At 39.1% G+C, this 26565-nt stretch overlaps 1 protein-coding gene across 2 annotated transcripts; it reads left to right on the plus strand.

Moving 5' to 3' along the window:
* Positions 1–1958: 1958 nt before the first annotated feature.
* Positions 1959–26529, plus strand: LOC132260440 (uncharacterized). 2 transcript variants are annotated; one of them, XM_059758543.1, is made up of 6 exons: positions 1959–2040; positions 2405–2596; positions 19844–20051; positions 20425–20852; positions 20919–21145; positions 22157–26529. In XM_059758543.1, exons 3-6 carry the CDS (start codon positions 19861–19863, stop codon positions 23093–23095), a joined length of 1785 nt encoding a protein of 594 aa, XP_059614526.1. In that variant the 5' UTR covers positions 1959–2040; positions 2405–2596; positions 19844–19860; the 3' UTR covers positions 23096–26529. The 2 variants fall into 2 exon arrangements, with proteins under 2 accessions (XP_059614526.1, XP_059614525.1); XM_059758542.1 differs by having other exon boundaries at positions 1998–2596.
* The last annotated feature ends 36 nt before the right edge of the window (positions 26530–26565 follow it).

A 26565-nucleotide genomic window follows, 5' to 3' on the forward strand; every position in this document is an offset into this window, starting at 1 on the left:
ACATATTTTCTGACATGATAAAATTGAAGAGTAATTGGATAAACTTAAATGGAATGTGATGTAGAAGTGTGAATCCGAAACATCTTATGAAATAACTTACAGACTTCTTACTTTTATAAAATATCGATACAAGAGCCACATTTGTCTTAAGCTCAAATTAAGCCATAAATATTCGTGACACGGGCCAAAAATATTATAATGGCTATATTTTAACTTTTCATAATCTCCTGGCTTCGCTAAATTTTTTCTCGTTTCGTGCAAAAGTTCAATATCTTCGCGTTGGTGCTTCTGAAATTGGCAAATATTTTCACAGATAAAGAGAAAACTACCCATTTTGTGTGTCGTTTGGGATTGTTTAAAACTTTAATCTCACAGTCTTATTGCATCGCATCGATTTTCTCCCAAATCCTTTTTGTCGGCGAGTGTAGCTCTCATTTCACGCTCTTTTTCATGCTTTGCCAGAGCTCCGTTGAGAGCGGCTTTAGTGCAGTTCTCAAGTGAAGTGGGTATTTCTGCGCCAGACGCACTTTCAAGTGACCAAAGTTAGTTAATGGGGTGGAATTTATCTGTTTCACGTAAGAAAGAAGTTCGTGACACTATTTCTGTTGCAATTTGTTTGGCTCGGAGCTTCGTTTTTTTACGTGACAACGCAGAGCGAAATTGTGCGAGCTTTAAGAGCCAAAAGGCTCTTACTCAATTGAAAGCCATGACGAAAGTTGAAGTGGAAGACAAAGTCCCAGTACAGTAATACAGTCCCTTCTTAAAAAATAATTCGGCCTCCCCCGGCCATCGCGTCCCGAGGAGTGAACTTTCTTGTCGTGGGTGGGTGGAATAAAAAATGGTTTGTGGGTGGTTATGGTGTGACGAAGAAGTAATTTCTTGAGCTCGGGTCTTATTGATATTGTTGTGTGAAATGCTCTCACAGGCTATATGGCAATCAATTGCGGCAAAAAACAAGTCCGGAGGCTAGGAAAAACCTCCTCGTCATACCGTCCATTAATTTGTGTGAATATTTTATCAAGTTATTCTATTGTGCTACCGAGTGTGACCTCATTGCAGATTATGTGCCATCCATTCGTCCTGAATGCCACATGCCACACGAGACCACGCAAGGTTGGCCAGAGCAATATGGACATCCCAGCCTCAAGTGTTGAGATAAGTGCACACCTTTTTGCCACTAATATTGATTTCATTGGAGCGTAAAGGTGATAGGCCGATTTGGTGGTGAAGCGTGAGTAAATGCATTAAAATCAAATCATCCTGGCCGAACCGACTGACCTATAAATCACTGCTGGGGACACATTGTTCCACCCTTGGGGGCGGCGGCCTGAAAGCGCGTCAAAGGATGGGTGTTCCGGATGGATTCTGAATTTCAAATGAGACGAGGGCGAAAGGGAAAAAGGATTCCAATTGAAAAGCGCCCCGAACCTGAATTCGGCTACAAATACACCATGCAGACTCCACAATCGCAAGTGTGGGTGAGGTGTGAGACTAATTTCCATTGTAGATGGGGAGGAAAAAAAAGGAACGAAGAAAAGGTGGTTTTTCATCTCAAACCACCGCGTCTACGTATGTTCTCCCTGCCTCCACACACAACTCCCATATGCAACAGTGAAAAAATCAGGAAAATCATAATAAAAAATTAGGCGCGGGCGTTCTACATGGATGCGAAACGCCGCATGCGCGACCCACACTGGCCCTCAAACTGTTCCCCAACACGCAATTCTGGAAAGTGACTAGAATCCAAGACCATTTGCTTGACAATTTCGCAATTTCCCTTCATTTTGACCAAACTGCGCCCTTTTGATGGCAAACATTTCACCTGCGAGTTGAAGAGACGCCCCAATTGCGGGCATTTCAGTCCGCAGCGTGAATAGGTGTAAGTTTGCTGAAAGCTCAATAAAAATGTTGAGAAGCTCCTCGTCTCAACATCACGGCTGGCACCTAACCGTGCGATCAGTCTCATCAAGAATTCCGTAAAGCAAACATCTTACATTTTTCGTTGAACGTATATAAAGTTTTATTGTTAAGTGAGAAAAGGTGCTGAGGACTACATTCGATGGGGAATATTTTCAACAACTCAATGACGACACAGTGACTACTGGATATTTCCCCCAATCGTCACAATCAATTGAATATTTTAAAAAATCACCTCATTTTCACAATGTGGATGAGTTTTGTTGAATTCTTATGTCCACGGTGTGCTTTTGCCCGTTAAATTGTTGAGCTCATAAAATGAGAATGTAAAGACGTTTCAGTTCTGTTTGTGAGTAATTCTGTTGCGTGCATTTAAATTCAGTTGTAAAGTGTGCACAAAAACGGGGTTCTTGAGAGAGAGCGAGGGAGTGTGAGAGATAAATCACAAAAGGATTAGTGGTAATTGCTGTTTGAAAATCATTTCTAGTGGTTTCTGGTTGCGCTTTGTGGAGAATCCTGCGGAAAGTGTGTTTAACAGGAAAATCATCAGGAAGTGGTAATTGTGCGATACTGAGAAGGAAATTATGGAAAATCCTACTAATGCAGAATTGTGTAAATGTGACGGGTGAATTATACAATTTTGCGTAACGACGAGTCAATAAATGTGGTGGATATCAAGGTAAATGCGAGATCATATCGCGGTCTAGAAAAATCACCTTTCTTTGCCTCCTCCATCCGATAAATCCTGTCACCATCTCTGGGGAGTATTTCACATAATTCCCACCAACCAATCTCTCTCTCTTGTGGCTGTTTTTCTTCCATGGCGAAAGGAGTTTAGCACAATTGCCCAGGGAAAGAGTGTGAAAATGCGAAAAATGTGTCATGAAGATTTTCCGGTGATATGTCGTGTGATAAAGAGGCAACTCTTCGGCCATGTTTTCCCACCACTGCCTATTTGAGATTGCTTTGCGGGGCGTTTTGCAGGTGGGTTCACGTCTTACCTGGGTGGAAATTTCCCAGTTCTCCTTTTCGTCCTGCGACGAGATTTTTCTACTGTGAAAAATTTCAATAAAGTATTTAAATACATGGGAGTTTCCAGTGAATTGTGGAGAAATATTTTCACCTGTGCTTCTCATGGCGAAGGGGCGAAAGGCACATATTTCTCACCCACACCTTCTTTCCCAGCCACAGCTGAAGTCCCAGCGAATGGAGATGTGCTTTGGAAATGTACCCGAGAGAGGGCGATTTACTCATATTCACGGCTGCTCGCCGGAAAGTTAATATTTATATATTTACTTTTAATTGAAAATGCGTTCTATGAGCCGCACATTCGCCATATAGTGCGGTCTGGGACTTCACCAGAGCTCCACTCACGAGCAAGTGTATTGTGGCTCACCCGAAAGTCAGCACAAGAAAATTGAATGTGAAACAAAGAGAAATGCCGAGAACCTTGGAATTTCTATCATCGTCAAAATATCATCATCTCATGAAAATGACTTTTCTTCATGTACTACATTTACAGTCAGAAATGTTCGCCAAGCACAGCTCTCTCGAGAGGGTTGCTATAATCGATGTTAATGTACATTACACTAGGCGGAGAGGCACATTGTGAAATACTTACGCCGCAGAAGACTGACTGGAGAAGATATCGTAAAGAGATTATCAGTTTATCTGGAAAAACATTTGGAAATTGACATGGCTTGTCATAAGCTGGTACATTTCACTGTTTTATGCAAAGCCTTCTGGTTAACATATCCACATACATAGCAGTCTGCAGGGAATAAGATCGTGTGTATAAATATCATGGGACTCTCAGACCCATTCTTATACACCAATATATAAATGTATGTAGAGGAGCAACCCCCGAAAATGTGGATACCATTCGCTGAAACATTGACCCTCAGTCGAGAGGGAAAATAATAATAATAAATTCCTGCAAACCCAAAAAGGTATGTGTGTGTGTGTGTGGAAATGTTACTTGAAACGAAATTTAAAATTTAACCATTTCGCTCGGCTCTTGGCTGCAAATTAAACTTGTACAATTTTAATGATATGATGCTGTCGATTGTATGACATTGACTTCCGCCTAATATTTGCCGTCCTCACAAAGGAGCACAAAAACTCATCCGCACACAACGCATTGTTCAAACTTCGAGAGTGCAACTCTGCGGAATAGCGCGATATTCGCAACGTGGCAGAGGAATTGTGAAATTCTTTTGTACATGGTTTTCTTGCTGAAAAACACACATTGCCGCATATGGCAAGATCAACAATTTCCAACTTTTCGTGTGGTTTTGCAGTCAAGGATTTTGGGGCGAAGGAAAAATGCTGAATTATGGCTTTTAGAATGTTTCGAAAATATTCAAGTGAAATAGCTGCAGTGAAAGCAACTTGTTGATCCAACTACTTTCTCACCCAGGCTTTTCTCAGCCCACCTCCTCCACGGATTGCGGATAGAGTGGTTATTTTTGCAAATCATGCACTCACAACAATTAACTTGGGATTTATAGTGGCGAAGAGAAGAGCTCACGCGGGGAGAGAAAGTTATATTTCTTCGCAGCGCAACTTCCGCAGCGAGAAAATGTTACACATTTCAGCTTCATTTGAAAACATTTCACCGCATAGCATCTCTCGAAAGGGAGTTATGATGTTGTACACTGTTCTCCTCTCCTGGGGAAAAGTTTAATTGAAAACTTCAAAAGTGAGAAATTTCAATTACTCGCAAGAAAACCACCCTTGCCCCTCAAATATTGCCATAGGTTCGCCCGGATGCTGGCGCACCATGAAAAACTTGTGTAATAATTTTAATGGCCATATCATTGAGTTGTCTTGGGACAGTCCTTCTGCACACTCTCCGAATACAATCCCATTGAAATTAATGTACTACATCAGCGATAACAACTTTTTGAGTGTGGCGAAAGGGTGAAAGGCCTCAAGCATTTCGTGATGAGTGTTATTTCTGTTAAATTATACGCTACACTTTTCCCTATTTCCCTACGCATATAAATCTTCTTACCACATCCCTCATTGATATGCAATATCTTTAATATCTTCAAATCATGTATTTCATTACTTATACTTATTAATTATTTATTATGCAATTATCGCTTTATAGATCGTAAAATGGCACCCAAAATTCCCTGGATTGTCCTTAAAGCTTAACATGGCATTAAATTCACTCGTGGCTCTTCAAAGAGCGGCATCTCAAATTCGATTTATAAATTTGAAAATAGATTTTCTTTGAAGCCAGCGGATGCTAGATAAATTGCAATGTGTATATGGGATGAAAGCAAAAGATGAGGATGAGTGTAAGGTAAAAGAGAATTGCGGGTCATATCGTGATGTTTGAGGTATTCCACAATTCATGCAAATTAAAGCGCTGTACTGTCGCTTTTCATCTGGATTGTGGGTCCAATATCCACACCGCAGAGAGTTGGGTACCATCTTAATTAATTCACCCCTGTGATGATCTTCAAAAGACTGTTCGTTTTCAATATTGGCACGAGCAAATAAATAAAATCTTTGAGTGGAATTGCGAATTCCCCCGAGGCTCGATTGCTTTGGATTTCCCACCAAGATGCTCGAGTGTGATTGAGATGATTTGTCGAAATCTCTCTGTACCTTTTCTCTGCCGTGAGACCATTCAGATATGGTGTGTTTTTCTATATATACATACATAAAATATCTGCAAATGGAGTCATGGAACCCCTTTTGCACTGTTTCGCTGTCGCGGCATTCGGATGGGGCGCCCATTCCACGGTGAAAATCGATACAATTTAATATAAAATTGAGAGTAGTGCGAGGCAGACGTATACCCAAAAATATATTATGTACGAACCCACCCACCCAGAAAATGACAAGTTGAAGTTGTGCGATGGAAAATCTCATAAAGTGCCCGTGAAACCGATGACGCCGCTCAGTAATGTCGTTTACATAATACCATGACGTTCCATTGATTTAATAAATTTGTCGTCTGCGCTTAATTTTCTCTCTCCCATCAATGACCAGAATAATAAATCCACTATTAGATGCCATCGCACCTCCAGCGTGACCAAGAGCGTGACTTTTTGCCAAGAGATGCTCTGGCGATGCCCCAGAGGTCGGGTCACATCACATGGTGGCGAGCTAACGAATTCATAAGCCGATCGCCAGAAATAAAATCAATACGGATGAAATAATCTATGTGCTCGCGTATGCGACACGGGCGGATGGCGCAAAATAATATTGTTTAGCAAACCTGCTGTGCAGATATGTTAAATATTTATGAATGTGATAATTGATTTCCACTGAGGTCATTGTATGAAATTTGCCTGCAATTTGTAGTTGCGACAGAGAATGGATTAATTTATGAATTCGGGTTTTTTTTCATCAAATAAATTACAGGCCCACAGTGAACGTTCACTTGTCACATTATTTTATTACCATCACCTTCCATTCCTTCCTTTATCACACCTGTGTGAGAGTGCTGATTGCAGATGTTATAGATCACGAACACAACAACTAAATATGTACATATTCTGCACGAATGCAAATGTAATAATAATAGATCCTTTTCCCAATGGCGTGACATTGTAACTGAGCGGTAATTGCCATGTATTTCGCCCTTGTTTACTCTCCAAATTCTCTCCACCAAATATAGCCTGACATCAAAATTCTAATTTTGCTTCCTGCTCATAAAATGGACTCGTAATATTTTACTCTGGGTAATTTAATTATTTTTCAACACAGCACCTCAATACTTCAAGCTCTCCTGTGACTATGCATAGCGAAAGGCGTTATTGGATGTAGAAAGTATCGCCGCTCCGTGGACGAAAGTCAACATTTCCAGCAGAGTGCCTGCAGCTTTATGTTATTGCTTCTCACTTTGATCACCGAGGAATCCCATTTTAATTAAATCATTTAGTCATATTTACCTCTTTGATTATCATCCCACTTTCTCGCTTTATTGTGCTTCTCTCGGCGAAATATCAATGAAAACTCCCAAACCTCTGTCCTTCCTTCTCATTCAATTAGCAACATCATTCCGCCGAGTTTACGAGCGCCACTGCCGGAAGTGAACTGGCAGTAAAGAGATGAGAGCAATTTTTCCACTATTGATTTATTTACTCATGATTTGACCAGCATGGCCCTGACGTGTAATGTCTCTCAACGAGTTTTCTATTGTCGAAAAATCAACAAGGGTTTTTCACCCGTGAATGGGATTCAATTTCGAAGTTGTGATCAAAATTAATTCATAACATGATGTAAAATAAATATGTTTAGACTGCCGTTTTTATGGCATGGCATAATTATACCGAATATACACAAACTCACTGTATGGTTTTAATTGGACAAGTTGTTATGTTTGATTTTACATTGCTGCACAATTCATTAATGTGTACATAGCCAGTAGTGAAAGCGGATACGCAGTCAGTATTTAGTAATGAATGACGACACTGGAGCCGTAATTTAATTAGGATAGGAATTTAGTGAAATGAACGAAGGAGTTTTCATGTTAATTGTTCACCACAGAGCTTCATTGAGGTTTTCACAGTGAATTCTCCCAAATGAATGTTTGTATCCACCGTGTCTTGAGCGAATTGCTGCAATTCTTTAGGAAAATTAGAGAACACATTTCATCCTGCGCAGCTCTTCACTAAATCATCCCCCTCATTCCTCATCTCATTAAAAAGCACACCCCCAAAACTTGGTTCGATAATAAACTCGGCGAAATTTTCATGTCGAGATGTGAAAATACAATTTTTCAGCAGTTTTTCGAAAAAAAAATACTGCAAGCGAGCGCGTGATAATTCTCGGAGCGCCTCGAAAATCCTCTTGGCCGGTGCTCTTTTGACTCTCTGGCATTATTTCCCTTATATACCTGACCCATGTGGCACTGTAGTACAGACTTCTTTGTGGAATGACACTAATTATTTATATGCTTCGTAGATATACAATTCCATATATTATTCACATATGTGTAGCGCACTGGGTATGTACTGAGTGAGAGTGTTTGGCTGATGAACCTATAAACACCTCCCATAGAATGTATAAACATTGCGAAGAACGACTGTATTTTGTGGATAGTAAGGAAAGAAAATAAAAGAAAATGAGGATTGCCAAGGAAGAATTTCTTTTTCTTCAGCGAGATTTACTAACTCACGCACAAGTGCGTTTCCTCTCTTTCCCTCTTCCACTTTGCACACTATCATTTTTTTTTGTCTCACTACTCAGACAATAAAAATTAGGTTAAATAATGAATAAACACTTTCGTATACAGAATTAAAACATATATAGAGGCAAAATTTTATCAGATTTGCAGTCTCGCACTCTCCTAAGACTCTGTTTGCTGTAACTTGCGAACCATCGCGACAAACAATCATTACTGATCAATATACACATTGTTTTTTGCAGATTATGCAATGTAAATAAAATTTATACCGAATTTTACAGCCCTGTAGAATAACATTTTCATGTTATTTCAAATGCAACGGGTATAAAATCAGAAACGAGGTCAGCAAGGGTGTAAAGCGAGGCTGAGGCTTTTACCATGAAAATTCGTATGAAAATAAAATGGAGAATGCTGATAGATTGTCATAAAATATTACAATGTATAATGCAAAGTACTTATCAAAATGTTAAACAACTCGACAGAGGATAATCCGGCTTGTCTCTTTTTGCTTTTTGCAAAGTTCAAAGTTATATTGCCAAGTTGCACTTCGAGCATTATGCAATGCTAAGAATGGTATAAGAATACCAAAAAAATAAACATCATGAGCACATCTTTTTAATCTGAGAACCAATGAATAATTTCACTATATTCAATCATAGGTACATTTGAATGAATTCAGTAAATATTTTCTCTGGAAAATATCTTTAAGAACGGAATTTATTGCCCTGCTCTTGCACAACGAATACCGCATTAATTTTCTCCTATCTTCCATGCAGTGGAGACGCCGGGTGAGCGCTATATATCTTATAACCATGTGTTTATCGACACACAATAGAGCGCGATGAAGTGGAGGAATTTGCTTTATTTGTATACCCTAATATGTACAAGTCAAATTGATAAAATTTATGAGTTACACACGAAGGTAGGAATGTTGAGTAGCTCAGCTCGACTTTCAGTTTCAGTGCAAAATGCCTCGGGAAGGTGTCTACTTAAGAGTACAACTTTATTCTCGCATCGCGAATAATAACAAATGTGCCTCCCCTGTGCGAAAATTTCCTCCGTGGTGGAAATGAGAAATAAATCTACCCGGTGAAGGGTGAACAATTTGTGTCAAATAACTGAAGTTTATCGATATTTATGGCCTGTAAATTATTTTACTTCTCAATTTTTTGCACCCCACGAAAATGGAGAAGAGTCTGCGGGAAAACCTCAGTCTGAGAGTGTCTGGCATGAAGAATTGCAGTGAGAGAAGAAAGTTTAGAGAGCTTTTCATTAAATCGACTTGTCGTGGTGACACAATTTCTTACAAACAAGGGCGTTACATCTGATTTTTTGCTAAGACATTCACACCATGTCTGGGCAGTTTTTGGTGCCAAGTACTTCTCTAGTGAATATCTTTATTTCAATCGTCATACATATGTTTCGTGGCCGAGAAAAATCGCCTGAGGCATTCACAAGAATTTTCATCCACATCGATATAAATATTTTTGGAATTTTTCAGTCTCTGTGCAAAGATAAATAAACAATCGCAGTGGAGAAAGAGAGATGCTCTGGCACATACAATTAGTGCTTCTTTCCTATTGATCAGCTTCGCATCTCGCCTCTTTATTATCTTTCCAATAGGACTGATGAAATATTGAGTATGGGAATTTATTGACAAAAATCTCTTTATATTGTCTCTCGATGAGATTCTTACGTACATTCCACTGGATCATCAATATTTCGCCCAACCCTCGCCGGATACGCATTTTGTCTGGCACTCGTACGAAATATATTATATTTATTTTTTCAAACATCAAAGTTTGGCCCAGGGGAAAAAGTGACATACAAGACAGAGTTCAGCAAGCACAGAATCTGTTCCGGCGAGGATTTCCTTGCCTCCACTGCTGGCCATCGTATGGCATGATTTATTAACTTGTCTGTTGTATGTTAATTAGCTTTTGTTAGTGTTTAGTTTGATGAACTTGTTATTTTGTGCACAGCCGAATTGAGAAATGAGCAGACACTTCTTTTGCACATCCCAAAAGCCAAAGGAAAATATACAGACGAAGCACTGACGACGATGAGGGTGAATCTTGCAAAGCGGACACGTGGAAAGCGAAAATCTAAGGCGGAAAGCTACAAAATTCAGACTATTGTGGCTATAAATACATATATGAGTGTTTTTGCAAATAATGAGAAATTGAATGAGTTGGTCAATTGCTGTGGCTTTTCCACTCAAGTATCGCCAGAATATTATTAGGATATGAATGAAATTGTGTTTTCTCTTTCATCTAAATATAAAATTCCATGTCAAAAGACCAAAATTGCTAAATGCATACATATGTACATTGAGTAAGGAGAAAGCGTTTGCCACGAAGGCTCCATACTTTGCACAGACACTCAATTGCAAAATGTAATAAAAATTATACTTTAATCTTCACGAACATCTAACAATTTGTGTAACATAGTTTAGAAAGTAATTTACAAATTGTATACTCCCGTATAGAATACAAAATAGAAAAGGCACAGTGTCATCTAATGTCATCACAGCTTATTCACAAAATCTCATTCAACATGGAAAACACAGCTTAAGAGGATTAAGCATTCTCTAGGGGAAAGTTTCCTCTCCAACAAACCAGAGGATGTTTAACAATATTCTACAAGAGATGCGAATCCTCCACTTGATCTCTCTCGAGGTTTAGAGTTTAAATGTCGAAATGTAACAATTGATGGCAAGTGAAAAAAGCTCTCTCTCTCTCTCTCTCTCTAGTTGGTGAACGGTGCGTGTTTGTGATTAATAGACCTCATTAGGTTGAGATTATGCCACGAAGAGTTGTCTAACCGCCCTAATTCCCATATTTGCTCGAGATTTGAAATCTCGAGTAAGACCGATTCCTCCTCGTGACACACATTTATCCATTGTGCAAATAGCTTTTGTACGTCTCTCCATGTCTCCTCGCCAATCCTCCAAAGCGTAGCTCTTCAAAATATCGCGCATCCGCTCTTCCGAGCGCCATTCACCAGACTGAAAATCACCGCTCACCACCCTTCATTTTCTGCAAAACCACATCTTCCACTTGTACTCGTATCGCACCCACTGTAAATGGCGTCTATAGCAATGATGACAAACGAATAAATACATTTTGTCGCTTTGTGTCTCTCCCCTTCCTGTGCGGAACAAGGGATTGTTCATGTCACGATGCTCTCCTCCTGGCTTTTTCCACTATATGCATATGCCATGTTCCTGAGTGCGTACTCAGGCAAAAAATAGACGTCGGATATGGCGGATGGGTGGGTGGCGTTCGCATGTAGGTATTTCTATAGCGGAAGAGAGTGTGAAGAGTTCGGATGTGCTGGAAAAGGCGTCTTCACTCTCTCTCGGAAGCATTCACATGCTCACAAATTGCAAAATTTCAGCTCTATTGCAAAATTCGCCAAAGCATTTCAACCCATTAATCCCCTTGCAAAATACAATATTTTTTATAGTCTCGTGACTTGTTTTTTATCACAGCATGACATTTTTGCCAAGTTTTTTCCCCTGCAAACTGTTGCTCGTGTGAGCTTTCACCCGGCGCCCCCACTGCGACATTCAGCAAATGGAACGATATATCAACTCCTAGTGACTTTTATTAGTCGAGAATCGAAGCTCATTTCGAAAATATCCAAATTTGCTTGGTCGAATTAGCCATCACACAAGTTCATGGTCACTTCAGGTGGTTGGAAAATACCTGGCAAAATGTCAAAAGTTGAGGGAGACGAGCAAAGTTGAAGTATGAAAATTGTAACATAATGGACTTACTAACACTTGAATAAGTTACGAGTGGGAAAGCAGTGGAGTAGTTTGTTTACTCAGTTACGCAAATTATTGGCATTCCCTGAATAGTTTGCAATCCGACATCCCATAGCGAGTCTTGCGCGGCCATGAAGAGGAGTCAGATTTATTTTGGCATTGGAATAGCCGTATGCTTGCCGCTGTCACGCAGATGATGGGTTAATATGTGTGAAATTAAATTGAGTGGAACGTATTTTTGTCACCTCCCATCCGACAAGTGTGCCACCCAGGTTTTCACCATAATAGACCTTCACCTGCCACCTCAACTCGAGGGTGTCGAGAAACATTTCACGGACAGATAAACAGATGATAACATTCCTGATTGACGTATTGATTTCTTCTCCCATTCAGCCTCTTGTTCACAGACACAGAGAGAATCTCGAAGTCGAGAAGTTAAAGACTCTGTGCGCTATTGTCTTCCTCAATTTGACGTATTTGAGTATCGACCGCAATTAATATTAATATGTATTACACACTATTGTACATATATAAAGTTACGTGCTTATGTAATCACCATAGAAATGCCTGGATTTGGCATTTGGAGGAGCAGGAGTGATTTTCTTAGGTAAAATAAATAGAATGGCACTTGATGGAATTATCAAATGTTCACTGAGTCAATTTATGTTCAAAATATGAAAACAACATAATCGACCATCCCAATTTCCGAATAGATTCGTGAACGTTTCGCCAAGACGTGGAATAAATTTTTCATGACAAGTGGAATGATGATCGTCTGCCTTAAAATAATGGTATTATTCTCCATAAATGTCATCTATTTTGCATGAAACATGCTTATGTACATTTTGCAAAACACCTTTGAGATTACGAACATGTTTCTTCGAGAATATTCAATATCAGATTCTCCTGAGGTTCTTTTCTGATGCATTGCAGAGGTGAAGATTGCACCATTCTGCATATATAGAAATATATCAATTGACGAGACGCTCTGGCAATGGTGAAGCAATAAAATTCCACTCGTGTTAAAGAACCAACTCTGACTTTAACACGCTCCTCTCATGTCGATCCAGATATTTCCATTACCTACGTGACATGAATCCTCGTAATGAACACACTTGTTGACGCTTTAGCTGCCATATCGTCTTATCGGGGATAAGAAATGCACTTCACGGGAGTTTTTAATTTTTCTTCCCACATATGAGCGTATATCGTGAACTAATTCGAGCGTAGGAGCTGCAGAAGGCATTCAAGGGAATTATCGTCCTGATAATAAATTAAAATAGCTCTGACAGAGAACGTGCTTTGTTAAAAGTTCCACTATTCCTGCATCAGGGTTGAGTGATGGCTATAAGATTTTCAGAGAATAATGATGGTGCAGCGGAAAATCCAATCTTGAAGGGCTGCAGGGTGAAAAGTGCTCATCTTACCGTCAGACTTTTGCTCAATTGGTCGCAACTGAACTCATTAAGCGAACACCACATCATGGACGCTGAAAAGTGATGGTATTTTTCTCATCTCAAAAGTGTTCAGCTCACAAAGTTTATTCAATGTAAAACCACCCCGGCCGCTGACAAAATATTCATGGTGAAACTTTGATAGGAGATTGCTCTAGAAAAAAATCTCCCTTCACACCGCAATATTTATCTGGTAGTGAACAGAATATAACAATCCTTTTTCTACCATCTCTCGAAATAAGTTCCCACTTTTGACCTTTGACCCATATATTCCTCATGAAATTGTAGAAATGTTCAACAATACCGTACAAAGTTGCTTCGTTCCACCTCCACCTCCGCTCATTTAAAACTTTGAAAATGTGCATATATTTTACATTTACACAGCTGTTAAACACTCAGAATATTTCACTATTTGCACAATGAATAAAAATACGTAGAAAATCGATCCCTGATGACTTTCACATGCTGTCACTTCATTTCTTCGCCCATCCCACACAATTTGCTCCTTCTACGCCTTTGTCAGTTCTATCTGTGTGTTTGAATGTCTTCGTCAAGACAATGGGGTGCTCCTTTTGTCCCCACAATCTTCCGTGTTTATCATTTTCCTTACCAACTGCCAAGGCATGGTGAGGGTTGTTAGTCAACTCATTATCGGCCCCATATCGGAAACTACGGAAGTAATCTCGAAAATTGATCAGGAGCGTGACATTTTTCTAATTACATCCCCAACAATAAGGACAAATTCAATGGGAAGTTGTTTTGAGAAATTGCTGTCGTATTTCACTTTTATGGGAGTTTAAATGTTTTATTGATCGACAAATCAGGAGGTTCCCTATTGAACATAATTATGAAATTGCTGTTGATTTGTCATAAATTTCACCTCAAAAGTTATTTCCAACGTCCCTTGTCATATGTGAACACCCGCCGATTTACATCACAGAAAGAAGTGTTTCCACTCACGATAAAGGTGTATGAATATTTAAGGAGAGCGTAAGAAGTTCTCGAGACGAATGTAATTGAGAAAATAGGTCATATATTCACTTCCATTTGAATTGACGGAATATAAAATCGATAAGTTAACAATGGAACATTGTGCAGGAAAACTTTTTCCCAAGATATCCTCATTATTTTCACTTCCTAATGAGTGCATTTTCGCGAAAATGGGAATCCCACAAATTTGCACCACTCACAAATGTTTCACAGCCACCCAGTTGAGCACCCTTTTCGCTATAGTGAAATTGTTGTTGAACTTTTCAATTGGGAGTGTGAGTTGATGGTGTCATGGAGAGCATCAAAGTTTGCAATTTAACTAATTGTATTTCATAAATTTGAGTGGAAAACATGTTGAGTACACGTATCAAATTCCATGGGATATGAGTTAAATACTGATGTGTAAGAAAGTGATTTTATATTGTTTGCCACAAGCGATGAGAGTGTAAATAAATTAGGTAAACAAACAATATAACTCGTCTGCATAAAATTGCCAATTTTATGATCATGTATACACATAATTTGGAGAAATTTACATATATACATCACGATGTGAAATCTATTTGGACCAATTGCTCAGAAATTTCCATACAAATAGAATTTACATATTATATGAGCTGAATGATGTTTTGCGCTTGTTATTTTTCAATAATCACTTTATTTCAATTTCCCCACATTATTATCGCAAAAAGTTTGCGTTTGCTCTCGCAATATCTCATTTCACAGCCCCTCGTGCTTCCTCCACTTCCGACATTTCCCACCGAACACCATTTTCCAGTGGCATTCCAAGAAATATTGCGAAGCGTCACGAATGAAAATTCCTTTCATGTGGATTATGTGACTTGAGTACTAATACCTCTGAATTACTTCATAATTAACATAATTTTCTCAAATTTGAATTGACAAAATATTCTTCTACGCTCCCCATTGCAAAGTCGCAGAGGGTTTGCGTGGGGGGGAGCACAGCACGTTCCTCACCATTTAGCCCCCTTTCCATGACAAATACACCCCCAGCAGTAGAGTGGTGGTAAAACCACGAAACGCGCAGAATTATTACAATTGTCATTGCTGTATATAATGGTGTGGACAGATAAAAGCTGAAAATTTCAATAATTCTTTTTCGTGCACAGTAAAATTTTGCCAACAAAGCCTCGAGAGAGACAATATCATCACTTGGCGCCAGACTCCATAATAGCCTTATCGCACATTCTCCCAGCGGACCATCAGCCATGACTGTGCGGGGTGTACTTTAGATTGAAATTGTTGCGATTATGAATATTATTAACACATTTGCCGGGACTTGTACCCAGTGCAGAGTGAGAAAAGGGAAAAAGAGTCATTTTAGTGGATTTTGTACTGTTTCCAAGTCCAGTGAAGGCAGGAAAGTGAGACCTTCATAGTGTATTCAGCTTTCCCAACGAAACATTATGCTGCGATCGCATGTAGCTTGGCAGCAGCAATTGAGTGTTCTAACTCAGCCTTCGTTGTGTCATTACTAAACGCCTAAAAGCATCGGATTTAATTATGCAAAAGTTTCGTGTTAGAAAACCAACACCACATCGTGAAGTGGTATATCAATTTGTCGATTGGAAAAGTTTCCGGTGAATAGTTCTCAATCCCCCTCCGACCGAGCACGTCGCCATGTCGAGGGAACACTTTCGAGCGACACTGAAACGAGGGACTCGTGACCACATTCTTTGAGTCAATATTTACAGAGAGTGTAAATACCTGATGGCACAACTTGAGTGCCAATTTCGGTGTTCGTGTCCTTGCGCTATGCTTCCGGGATATTTCCTCTCTGTTGAAAAATGCTAATTTAAGATATTCCAATAAATAAAAATATCCTCATAAGATACCGCGCAAAGGTCAGAGACAATTAAAATTCCAGACGCCCGAAATACAATATTTTCCCCAAAGAGTATATTTTTAGTAAGTAAACCACTCAACTTCCAGGAAGTGGCAGAACTTCTCAGACACTTGCAGGACTTCGAAGACGCGCAATCTAGAAATAATTAATCAAATAAACCACAAAGACGGAAGGCATTAAATTTGTGAGAATTTCTACAGCTCTTCTCATCCTTTTTCTCCGTCTGCAGAAGTGTGAATAAATGCTGTGTGAGAAAATATGCAACTGGCAAAAATTAGCTTTTCATCCTTTTTCGCAATAAACACAAACTTGAGGAACTTTTTCATGAGTGCTTTTTGAGAAAAGTATGCTGAACAAAAACATCTTGAAGGGCAATTGTGTGGCAGCGCTTTCAATCATCTCGTTTCCGTGTCCTCAGTTAAATTAGTTCACTGATTGAATTACAATTCTTCGCCATCGCTATGTGTTATTGTTGAGAAAAATTCTGCGGAAATTGAAGTTTGTGTGACATAAATTGAGTTGAATGCTGAAGATGGTGTGCGCTTTCATTGTTGTGAAAGTAACTTGTAAGATGCTTGAAATCTCTATTGACTTCTCTCTTTACATTCTGTGAGGATGACAATGAGTTCTTCTGAGGCGATCCCTTTGGGTATTTCTTATTAGGACATTGCAATGTATACAATTAGTGTAATCCTCAAAGTTTAGCATCTTCTATTACTATTTGGGGATCTGTTTACATCTCATGAGTAGCCACAAAGAGCTTAAGCACCGAGTTTGTGCGGAAACTTCTTATGACAAACTCACGCAAATGTAAACTTGAGTGAATTTCGGATATTTGCCCCACTTTGAAGTCTTCTGGGCTATTGATAAATTTATTCCAAAACATATATAATCATACATAACACACAGTCGCATGCATTCTGGCGGATGACGAGTGACCTCGCCTTCAGGAGTGTCTGCTGAGTGACTTGGAATTAGGCAGAATTGGGTCAAACTGTGTCACACACAGTTCTGCATGCAAAGCACACGGAAACCAGCACTCGTCCCAGAGCATTATACATCCGAGCTGGGCGTCCAGCATCTGAAACTGGCAAGTTCAACCCAGGCACGTCGAACCCAGTTAAAATTGTACATCCCTTGTGCGGTCGGCATGTGGGCGAAGTGGCTTCGATTTTGTGCCCTTTGACTTACCCACCCATGTACAGACCGCCCACATGTGAGAAATCAGGTGACTGAATTATTTAAATTCATTTCACAGCTTTTACCATTTATGCAAACTATTTTCGCACACAGTTTAAATATTCGCCCCCCAAACGAGAACTCTCACACACACACAGCCGAAAATTTTAATTAAAATTCTAGCAGCACCGAAGAGTGTGTTTTCCTAGATACTTTTTGCACTTGTTCATATATTCAGAAACATAATGCATACATGTAATAGCACAACTTTAATAACTTTATCCTCCCTCATAGACGTGTATTTATAACTGGGAAAAATAATATTTTATTTCACTGAAATTTCTACTCAAAGCCTCTCTGTTGACTGTAACTCGGGTAACATGAGACGTGAAGCTGTGTGTCTGCAGACTGTAATCCATGTAATATCTTGATCTATAAACATTGCGCGGATTTCACCTGAATGGTGAAAAGGGACATGGAGGGATATTAGAGTGGCAGAAGTTTTTTTTTTTCACTCCGCCAGAAATCGGTTGCGATGGGGAAAATTCAACCTTGTACTTTTCCCTCTCGAGTGGATACGCAACAAATTGTGCGGAAATGACTTCTCAATAAAGACAAGATTGGAAATCAGTCCAAACAGACGTGACTTCATGAAAATGATGGAAAAAGTAGACCGAAAGTGCTACAATTTGACATAGTTCATGGCCATAAATTAGACATGGGAATACAGTAATTTCTGGGGCAGATGATCTTGTCTCCATCGATAAGCGAGTGTGAAATCTATATTCAGGGATGGTGTATCACAATTTACTCTATTGGTCGTGATCCAAATATCAAATGTCCTCAGGAAGACTTTTGTCATTCACCTTTTCCCCAGTGAAAGTAATCTCTTTCGGTATATAAAGCCACAAAAGTACCACACAATATAAGAAATGTCTACCCGTCCTGCGAAATAGACTTCCTATCATCCAAAGGATACAAAATCAATTTTTCTCGTGTGTGCAAAAAAAGCCACGCTGAGGTCTTTCCACTTCAGTCAACAGAAATAAACCCAAATGATATATATACAAAGAATTGTGTGCGAAACAGATAAAATCGATAAAATCCGGTCATTCAATAATAAAATTTCAATTTTTCGTCCTTCTGGCCTGAGAACTCAATCAACTGCAAAAGACCTTCCGCCAACTCACCGACGACAGCATTATACCTCATATCAATTTAGCCAATTTGATTTGTGTAAAGAAATAGTTTATACACGTAAATTGTTTATGTAGCAGTACTTCTTTTATGTGCTCATCCGTATAACCACGGAATCACACTATATTATCATACACAGCATAAAATCTTGACTACACTTCGCACATAAAACCCAATGTGATTACACTGTATGATGGAAAATAGCAAAACGTGCTTCTTTCATCTAAACCTGTGCGTCTCTGAGTTCAGAGTTGAATTATTCTTATTTTCATTGTGAAGCTAAATAACTTCACTTTTGATCTTACAATGTTCTTTGAAATCCTGTTAATGACCTAAAAAATAATCACAATATGCATATTAATGTGCATAAAAACACAATTTCCTGAATTATGTGCACATTCTGTGCATCCCATTAATTTCACAATTAAATTTCCACTGCCGCAATATTCGGCAAATATTATTTTGTATTCTGAATATAACTGCTTATCTAGACAATTTCCAATGGGAAATTTTGCCACTCTTCACCATTCGCACTATGTACAATTTGATTGTTGATATTTTGAGCTCATAGCGCCGACATAGGATTTGTACATCTCAATAGACAACGCGTTCCTGGGCGCACAATCTATTGGGTCGAATGCCACGAATTGGCGGCCATTAATCATCCATTCAGCTATAAAATTGAACAAATAGATCAGTTAAACAGTCAAAAGTAGGGGAAACCGTCGAGAAACAGTACAAATCAGCTTGTTTCTCAATTGCCCGATTGGAAATGCTCACGAGTTTTCCATGCGCTGATTTTCGGTGTGTATTTTTAGAAAATATTAAACGATTTCATTTACAATACATAGCCAAAGTGACGGACACACAGATGAAATTGTAACCTGACAAAAGTAAACAGTTTTCGGGAATGTCGGCAGTACATACATATAGCCACGAGGAGGAGAAATGCTTTTTGGTGGCAAACACACACTCCAGATGAAGTGTACATGGGTCGAGGAAATATTATTTAGTGGGCATTTGATTATGTGGGGTGGCCTGGCGCTGTTGCCTCTCAGAGGAGTCATTAATCGTAATCAAGGCAAAACAACTCAGCTCGCATGATGGACATCGTGCTTCACGTGTTGATGTGGAAATTCCTTCATTCCTCCACTATTGCACAATATATTGCTCCTCTGCCTTGGGTCTCGATTGTTTGATAAAAATCTCGCTGAATATCCCATTTTCTCCATTCCATCTGTCTCCCAATATCCCAATAAAATTGTATTTGATGACCTGACTCATGAGATTTCTCACAATACCGTTTTCTTCCTTAGAGAATGTCTCCTTAGCAATGGCAAAAGCCGCGCGACGGTCAGTTGCATCAGATCCGTCGTCGCCGACATCCTACACTAGATACTACCCGCCAAGGTACACCACAGAACCACTGGATCGCCGCAGACACGTCGACGGACCACTTCGATATCATCCCCCTGAGGCTGTTGTATCAAGAATCGATCGGTCAACTCCACAGCATTCGCTTAGGTAATGCCACATCCCTTTCTCACATACATTCCTCCGAGCTCTTTGTCTCACAGCGTTGAGCAATGTTTAATTAGTTCACTGCATATCTGTTCAATTTCCTGCTGACTATGATAGGGACACAAATAGAAAATCCTTACCGTTTCATCCACAAGAGATTTGCATAAATTACTTTAATTTGTGATGAACACTTTAAACAGATAATTCCAAGATGTGTTTATATACAAGTTGGATACACACAATTCTATACAATAGTCAGCCTTATAAGACAATGGGAAATAAGTTTATCGATTTTGATGCGGAAATTTCAGCTGTTACACTTACTTTGCCAGCATGTGACTTACAATAACCTCTTCAAATGCTATCTGTTCGGCAGCTCTAAACGCTATGACAATGCCAGCACGAGCACGGTACAACCACCAACGAACTCCAGCCTCTCCCCTGCGAGCGTGGCAGCGGAACGCGAAAGAATTAGAATGGAGTTTTATGCTACTTACGACGTCATGACAGGTGTAAGGATAGCTGCGACTCTGGGTGGTTTCTTCGGCCTGATGGTGATATTGGTGATGTACAAGAGCCGCAGCCACACGAATCAGGCGCTCAAGGATCCCAACATAGCCGCCGTGGCGGCCGCCGTGGTTCAGGAGGAGGAGGAGCGCGAGCTGCAAGAGGTTCTCGAGGCCTCCGGACTGACACTGTACTCCGATGACTATCGGTATGATTTCCAACGACGAAGACTCCTGTCCCTGGGGAACGTGAGTGCACCACCGGCACTGCATCGGGGAATTCGATTCTCATCATTCGGTAAGCACACGGCGATTGATATATTAAACAATGCATGGTTGATAGCGACTATTGGCACTCTTTCAGGCGGATACAGTTCGCTGATCGATCCGCCACGGAGATATTCCTATGGAGGTACAAAGCCAAAGTGTTCGCCGGAGTCCTCGAGAGTTCTTAGTGCCTATCAAATGGGAGACAGTTTCGGAACGGATGACTTCATCGAATCGGATGATGAGCACGAGGTGGACGATTTCGATCAGACAACCATGACGGCCGAATCGGGATATCCCAGTCACTTGTCCGTTCCCCATAAGGTACTATCACTTTCACCTACATTACACTGAGTAGAGATATTCGATTAATTGAGGTGCTATCATGATAACCCCAACACATTCCGTACAATGTGTGAGTCCATCCCAATGATGCTGACGAGAGGCTAGTGTAACAGCTCAATCTCGCAAGATGAATGACACTAAAATTGCCATATAAACCCAAATGAAAACTACATTTTCTCACTTCGGCAGCAGAGAAGCACACTAAAAATCTCTCAGAACCGAGAGGATAGTAAAAAGCACACTATCACAGCTTATAATCACAATAATCTGCATCATAAATGAACCGTGAAGCTGTGCTGAGCTCCTATGAGAGAGGAGATATGTACGTTGAACTTTGTCTATATCAACTTAACCTTCCATGGGGAGGCATTACTTAAGTGTTTTAAAATCATCCATATACACTAATTAAAGGTTAAAAGTTTTCTAATTTATCACTCTCGCCAAACTTCACCAGTCACAAAATTGCCCTAATGAAAATCATGAAGTCGAGATCATAATCACGGCAATTTGTCGGGTTACCCGAAAGACTCATGCTCCAAATTCATTTGGAGTCGAGTTTAATTGACACACATTTCCACATTCTGTGATACTCGACTCACACATGGGCGACCAAGGGAATTAGCTCAATTAATATACTTTCTATATAGGTATGAATGAAGTCAAAGAAATAGTGAATAACTTCTGCTGCAGTGCGCTGGAAATGCTAACGATTTTAGCAACAAAAGACTACTTGCAATATAATACAATACAATATGTCAATTTTCCTTCCATTTAAGAAACCTTTCCAATTACTCGAATTTATCTAAAATATATCACAAATATAAAAATAAGTGAAATATATGTAGCTTTTCTTCTTATCATAAACTGTAAATAAAATACTTCTGTAGTTTGTCTTAATAAATCAACCCGAACTGTCAAGCTAACCTGCACTTTAGTATCGTTTGACCAATTTAGCGACATTGTGATTGTGTGTTGTTGATGTCATTTCAGCAATATGATTCCAGACGAAGCAGTGGGATCACTTGCTGCAGCACAGAAAGCTCATACCTGGAACGTCGGTGTTCGGCTATAACATTAGGTATTCACTCATTGGCGCCAATTTCTTCACATAATCATTCCCGACGTTCCAGTCGCGATGCATGGGACGTTAGCAATTTTCCCGATATTAACATTATACAGCCAACACCCAAGACTTCACCCTATCCCAGCGAAGGGAACATCAATGAACGCACAAAGTCGACGGTGCGTCTAAGGAGAAGCCACGAGCCAACCGTTGAGTCCTTCGATTACATCTCTGAGTATCCCGACGTGAATGGCGAGGAGGGTCGCCGGGAACGCTCAGTGGAGGATTCGGCATCGGGGGACAGCCGAAGAGCGCCGCTAGCATCGCTGAGCTCTTTCAAAATCTCCTCCATCGACTATCAAGACTCAGACCTGAGGAGCCTGGGTTCGGACTCAGTCTTTGTGGAGAGTTACGCTGACACAGATGAAGACATGGCACAATTCAGCACGGACAGCGATGACAGTGATGGCCACAGTCCGCCCCGAACGAAGAGAGCCACCATTGGCCAAGGACTCTTGCTCAGGCCTTCGACAACGGCTGACCTGGTAGCGAGTCGTGACAATAGTTGCTCAAGCGATATCCTGCCCAAACCCAACAAGACGTTCCAGACGAAGGCCGTAATTGAGAGTCGCCTCGACGATGAGCCCGAGTTCGCAAACAAGGGTATAATGAAGAGCAAGAGCGTGGAGGAGTGCATAGTGGTGAGCGTAGTTGCGACGGATCCCGACAGAAGATCCACGAGTTCTGGTCCAGCTGTGATTCTTGAGTTGCCTGTGATAACCACACAGCAGCAAGACGACGAGCAGCCAATTGATCCAAGTGTTCCTGGTCCCTCGAGGAAGTGGTCCAAAGAAACCCTCTTTTAGTTCTTTCTCACCTTTGTTAAGGCTACTTTAAGTGCTGCCGTGAATCAAAAGATATTTTGCTGCTAACGTATTAGCTCAAAGCTTATAAGCAAAATGCAATATCATTAAAATGATGGGTAAAATGTTAAGAAATTAATTGAAGAAAATCCCTTAAAACCTCGTCCACAGTTGAATCAGTTGGAAAGAAATTGAGTCACGGTATCTTGAGTGACTTGAGGACAGCTTGCTCGAATAATGTGATTGATCAGTATCGAACATTTTATTAGATTGGACGCGACATTCGAGTGGGCGAGATTTCACAAATATCATCACCACTATTTCACCCAATTGATATTGGACAAAGACGAAGTGCATCTAGAATTGCACAGAGGATAAAAGTTTCCATTTAATTTTCTAAATTGCACGCAACGATATTCTGGTCAATTTCTCATATTAGCGCGCAAATCAACAGAAGAAATTCAAATATCATGCTAAGCATTATCGATTGGCGCTAATTGTACTTCTTCTCACTTTCTTAAGAATACTTGCGATTCCAAAGGGTGAAAAGGTGAATAATAATTTTTTGTATGATGGCCACTAGTTATAATTTAGTTAGGATGTTACGAAAAAGAAATTCTCCAGTTGAAACTTTCATTAACAAAATCGATATATAATATATATATATATAATATACTTTTAGCCACGGGATGGGAAAGTTATACGAAAATTCTATACCTATGTTAATGTAAGAAGTACAGCACTAGGAATGATTTATGAATTGTTCATGGGAAATGTTAAAAATCCCCTCCTCTCTCCGGTCAAGTGGGGAGAATCCTAATCTCTACGTTGTAACTTCATGTGAATATGTTTATGGGAAAACGATGTTTTAATGATGAAAAAGATATAGAAGGAATACCTTTCAAATAAAAACCAAAACTATTTTCTAAAGACAACCCAGAACCTGTATATTTGTATTGAGAGATTCTTGTATGATATATATATTGGACAGGTGAAATATGTAGATAATGCCATAGAAATAGTTTTAAGAGAAAATACCACTGTATTGTAAAATTATATTTAGAGAAAAAAATGTGAAAAAAGCAGACAAGAGTTTGTTATCAAGGGTAAAAGTTCGCATGTCTATAGTGAAACTATATATTTGAGTATATTTGAAAGTAAAGGGAGAAAGAAAGTGTCATGACATATCTTCAATGAAGCAGTTTGTATAGTAAAAATATACATACTAAGTATTAATTGTGCATTTTGCAGTTATGTAAATTTATAATCGAAACTCTAGGGAGTGTTCAATCAAGAAATCAATCGATTGGAAGCATATTTGTGAGATTATGAAAATAAAATTGAGATAAACAATTGTTTTTAATTATCGAATACCAAAAAAAAGAAACAAAATATTTCATAGGTATCATATATTTTTCTACTGCATATTCTCTACTTTAGCAAATGAATAATACAACGTGTTATTTATAGAGAAATGGAATATTCGTTTGTATGGAAGAATGTAAACGTTTTTATCCCACTTTTAAACAATTGAGCCGCGCTGAGCGAACTTAGTCAGGTTATATCTATCGCTCATTTATCATATATGAGACGCTTTGACACCTTAATATGTATAAATTGAAGATACATAAAATTTATCTGTGAAATTTAATTTACTCATTCAGTTACAGAGAATAAAAATGATTGTGTCTCATTTTTTCAGCTTCAGTTCGACATTCCATTTGTAGAAAAATCTACTTTTCACTAACATTTTCAAATAAAAGCACAGAAAAAGCTCATAGAAGGAAATCTGTGCCAAATTCCATTATAAATCAAAATCACAATTTTCTTTTCAACCAAGTAATACAGGGAATTTCGGTTAGCCGCCAATATATTGAATTCATGCTTAAAATTTTATTCTGAGCGTAGGAAGTCAAGATTTCCTGTATTAAAAGGAATTAAATTTTTGACATTACTTTAAAGCACATTTGACAATTCCTATTGCATGAATAAATCTTGGCCATACTTTAGCTAGTTTGCATTTTGAGTATTCAAGTAGGAATGCAGCTAAACTGAAGCAGTGCCAAAAGCTCACTTCATATTATTGGACCATACCTCACAATCAATTAAAAATAAACTTAGAGATGTAAAGAAAAACCCTAATAAAGAATCTATGCCTTCTTAATATAAATGAGAGTTATTAAAGACCAATTTAAACGGGAAGAAACTAAGAAACTTGTAGTGTTGCAAAGAATTGTCACTGTATTACAAACAAGGTGGAGGAAATGTATTGTATTTCTCGAAAAAAAAAATCATTTTCTAGTTATGATCTACTCGGTAGTCTTGCCATGCAACAACAAACTGATGAAATGCACAAAGAATTTATAAAGGTTTCCATCCACTTTAACAGTGGATCGCATTTCCACACAGAATAGGTTTTCCAGTGGGAGTTTCCTTTTATCATTTCTGCCCCAAATTCCTCCTGCATGGCCAAGGAGAGGCGTAAGACCTTGTAAAAGTATTACATATGACATCACATACAATTTGCTACATCTGTCTAGTCTAAATGAATTCAGCGCCGAGGGGTCTTATTGGATCATTTCTCCCCGAGAGACTTGTTATATCGACCCATTAGCCATACATAGTTTCAATCTTGGAGAATCACTAACCGTGGCGACCTTAACAGTGAAGATATATTGATTTGTGTACACACGAGCCAGCAATTAATGTGCATTTCGTCTGTCATGTAAAGGTTGATTGATGGACAAGTGCACGACAGGGCATGATGTTAGCTTATACATTATACATAGAAGACTTCTCATGCACTAGAACTGTACCTTTTCAGCGTTAGCCTGAGGACATCTCGTAGGGATAAAAATGACATTTATACATCAGCAAATAGGGCACAGAGCAGCCATGAAAGTACTCGTGATGATGTTGTTAAATAGTGAAACCCATTAAGATAATGACTAAAATGAAATCTGTTGAATATTGATATGTAAAAGGAGATTAGCTGTTGTACAGGGACTCTTCGTGTTCATATATACTCTCTCGTTTCTTTCTGATTTATTTCTCCCATTACGCCCATCAGCATTTCAACTTTCAGTCTATCTTCCGCTATCAAGTGCGCATTCATTGCTTCTCTAACATAGCAAAATATCAAAACGCAATTAGAAACTCTGTACGAATTAAGTGTTTGGTAATTCTTCAAGCAGAGAAAAAAGAATTGTGTAGAATAGAAGATGACTCACAACTGTTGAGGTGAAATGTTTCAAAAAAGATGTCAATATAGCGGTAAAAGTCTAATATTTATAGATCTGTACAAAATGTATAAACTGAGGAATGTCTGACAAATGTGCATATTACATTATATAGATAAAACATAGTTAAAGATTAAAAGTTAAAAGAAATAAATTGTATGTCTATTTTTAGTATTAACGGACCAAATTCAGTTTGAATTCTCCTGCGGAGTCGAACCACAGGTGTCTTTGCTA

This window comes from Phlebotomus argentipes, unplaced genomic scaffold, assembly GCF_947086385.1.
Source record: "Phlebotomus argentipes unplaced genomic scaffold, Phlebotomus argentipes genome assembly scaffold_18, whole genome shotgun sequence".
Classification (NCBI taxonomy): domain Eukaryota; kingdom Metazoa; phylum Arthropoda; class Insecta; order Diptera; family Psychodidae; genus Phlebotomus; species Phlebotomus argentipes.

Coding starts and splice junctions, on each gene's coding strand:
- LOC132260440 (XM_059758543.1), top strand. CDS start 19,861: ATGGCAAAAGCCGCGCGACGGTCAGTTGCATCAGATCCGTCGTCGCCG. Junction 20,052..20,424: donor ACTCCACAGCATTCGCTTAG/GTAATGCCACAT, acceptor TCTGTTCGGCAG/CTCTAAACGCTATGACAATG. Junction 21,146..22,156: donor ACTTGTCCGTTCCCCATAAG/GTACTATCACTT, acceptor ATGTCATTTCAG/CAATATGATTCCAGACGAAG.